Genomic DNA, 2,652 nt, shown 5'->3' with positions numbered 1-2,652 from the left:
AGCCCTGCCCACCCTCCCACACACATGGCAGGGTGGCGGCAGGCAGGTGGCGAGTCGGGAAGAACAAGTCCACACGCAGGAATGCCCCTGCTGCCCCCAGCGGGTCCCGGCCGCTTGCCCCTCCCCGGGTGCTGCTGACCCGGAGCGCCCACCAGGAACACCCCTCCGCCCGGGCTGGCTCAGAGGACGCCCCGTCGCAGCCCAAGCGCCGCATCCCCCGGCTCCCGTGACCCCACAGAGGCCTTTCCTCGGGCTGTCACGATGCTCCATGGACACGGGTCCCAATGACCCTGCCCCGCCTGCATGGCCAGGAAATTACGGGGGGCGTTCTGGTGGGACAGGTGTGAGATGGCACACGATGAGCTGGAACTCGGAGATGAGATGGGACCCAGAAGCGAGGTGGGATGCAGGGGTGAGATGGACCCGGGGGTGAGATGGGACCTCAGGCGTGAGATCAGACCCCAGGGCTGTGATGGGCCTCCCCAGGCAGGGCCAGGACTCAGGAGAGAGAGAGGCAGGGACGGATGGGCTTCCTGGAGAAGGAGGTAAACTTCAGTGGGTGACAGGTACCCTGCGCCCCCTGGAAGGCGAGGACCAGGCTGTCCATGCCTGACCCCCCGCTGGGGCTGGGGATGGGAGGAAGGTAGCCAGGAGGCTCGGCCGTGCTGCCAAGCTTTGGCCAAGGCCTCTGCCTCCCTCTGCTGGCCTCTCGCGGCCCAGAGCCCTGCCCCTGGCCACCCCCGGCTGTCTTTCGCCGGGACACTCCTGGTGGGGCAGGAGCCCAAGGGACCACGCCCCAGGCGACCCAGCCTCCCCGCTGTCTCACCCAAATCAGCAGGGCCGGAAGATGGGGCACCCTCTGGGGCCCCCCCGTGTCCTGACCTCATCCGGCACCACGGCGAGGACGGGGCTCACTCTGGGTCTCATCACCGGGTCCCCTGTGAGTTGCGGGACCCCCGAGAGGGGTTGGGGAGGCCCAGTGAGTGGGGCTCAGCGTCCCACACCCCCAGGGCCCCGCTGGACTCTCATCGCTGGCGCCCTCGCCGCAGGCATCCTCCTGGTCTCCTGCGTCCTCTGTGTCGCCGGCTGTTGCCGTCACCGCCGCGGCCGGAAGAAGCCCAGAGGCAAGGAGGTCCTGGGCCTGGGCAGTACTCGCAGTACCACCCCCACCCACCTGGTGAGAAGCAGCTCCCGCGGCCCTGCTTGGGCTTGGGCCAGAGGCATCCCCGGGGCCAGGCTCGGAGGCTCCCAGCAGCCCGGGGCAGTCAGGGGCGAGCTCAGCTTCTGGGGATAAGCAGAGGTGGGGGGGTCGTGCAAAAAAGACACGGGTCGGTCCACGGGCCACGAGAGCCACTGCAGAGCTGGAGGAAGGCACCCAGACCCATATTTGGGGCCAATGTGGCCGGTCTTGCAGTTACGCCGAGCCGTTTAGGGGGTCGGGCTGGAGGTGGGCGGCTTGACCCACATCGTGGAACTGCTGCCCGGGGTCCCAGGGCTCCGATGCCACCTTGGCCCCACCCCCCGCAGGTGCAGCCGGACGGGAACCACTTGGAGCCCAGCCCTGGGGGCTCTCGGCAGTGGGGACGCCTGCTGCTGTCCCTGGAGTACGGTTTGGACGCCAGGGGGTGAAGGGGCCCCTGTCCCAGGCCTGGAGGCACCGCGGGATTGGGGAGCAGGCGTGGCGGAGGGGCGGGCACCATGCCCGTGGTGGGGAGCTGACGGGGGAGACCCTCGGCTGAGCCCACCCCACCGGCTCCCAGGTGAGGGTGGGCCTGAGGCAGGCGGCCGACCCGAGGGCCGGGGGCACGGCAGACCCTTCCGCCCGCGTCAGCGTGTCCACCCAGGCTGGGCATGGGCACGAGACCAAGGTGCGCCGAGACACGCTCTGCCCTGTGTTTGACGAAACCTGCTGTTTGCATGTGAGCCTGAGCTGGGCGGAGGGCGGGTCGGCAGGGCGGTGGGCCTGGCTCACTCCCTGCCAGGTCCCGCTGGCGGGGCTGCCCAGGGCCACCCTGCGGGTGCAGCTGCTGGACTTCAAGTGCTTCTCAGAGCACGAGCCACTGGGTGCACTCCGCCTGCCACTGGGCACCATGGACCTGCAGCATGTTCTGGAACACGGGCACCAGCTCGCCCGCCTGGCGAGTCCGAGATGAGGCGCCGAGTGCCAGATCCAGGCCGGCCTTCAGCTCCAGGCCGAGCCGGCACGGACCCGGCTGTTGGGAGACTGAGGCCTGGAGGGCAGCCGCTGCGGGGCCTGAACCCCAACCAGGCAGGGGCGACCCCCAGGCTGAAGGCCCCCTCACCGTCCACAGCCCGAGCAGACGGGGAAGCTGTGCGTCTCTCTCCACTGCGTGCCCGGATCCAGCCGGCTTGACCGTGGTGGTGTTGGAAGCCCGGGGCCTGTGTCCAGGACTGGCAGGTGAGGCTCACAGTGGCCAGTGCCGTGGACAGAGGCCAGGCCGCGCTCAGCCCTGATGCCCCCGCCCCCTCGCACCCCAGAGCCCTACGTGAAGGCCCAGCTCGTGAGGAGCCAGAGGAGGTGGAGGAAGAAGAGGACGTCCGCCGGGAAGGGCATGGCTGCCCCCCACCTCAGTGAGGCCTTTGCCTTCCTCGTTCCTTTCAGCCAGATCCAGGTGGGCTCTGGGAGAAAGG

At 69.5% G+C, this 2,652-nt stretch overlaps 1 protein-coding gene across 1 annotated transcript in view; it reads left to right on the top strand.

Annotated features, from left to right (window-relative positions):
• Positions 1 to 2,652, top strand: part of SYT8 (synaptotagmin 8) — a 5,180-nt gene that overhangs the window by 2,188 nt on the left and 340 nt on the right. Inside the window, 7 exon segments of the mRNA XM_021708617.1 lie at positions 1,011 to 1,177; positions 1,528 to 1,613; positions 1,751 to 1,919; positions 1,983 to 2,130; positions 2,293 to 2,369; positions 2,371 to 2,419; positions 2,500 to 2,633. Coding sequence (XP_021564292.1) covers positions 1,011 to 1,177; positions 1,528 to 1,613; positions 1,751 to 1,919; positions 1,983 to 2,130; positions 2,293 to 2,369; positions 2,371 to 2,419; positions 2,500 to 2,633 — 830 coding nt within the window.

The sequence above is a fragment of the Carlito syrichta genome, unplaced genomic scaffold, assembly GCF_000164805.1.
Source record: "Carlito syrichta isolate Samal-C Ts95f unplaced genomic scaffold, Tarsius_syrichta-2.0.1 Scaffold143103, whole genome shotgun sequence".
NCBI classification, from domain to species: domain Eukaryota; kingdom Metazoa; phylum Chordata; class Mammalia; order Primates; family Tarsiidae; genus Carlito; species Carlito syrichta.
Note: the sequence above shows the minus strand (reverse complement) of the source record. Positions and strands in the feature narration are given on the sequence as shown.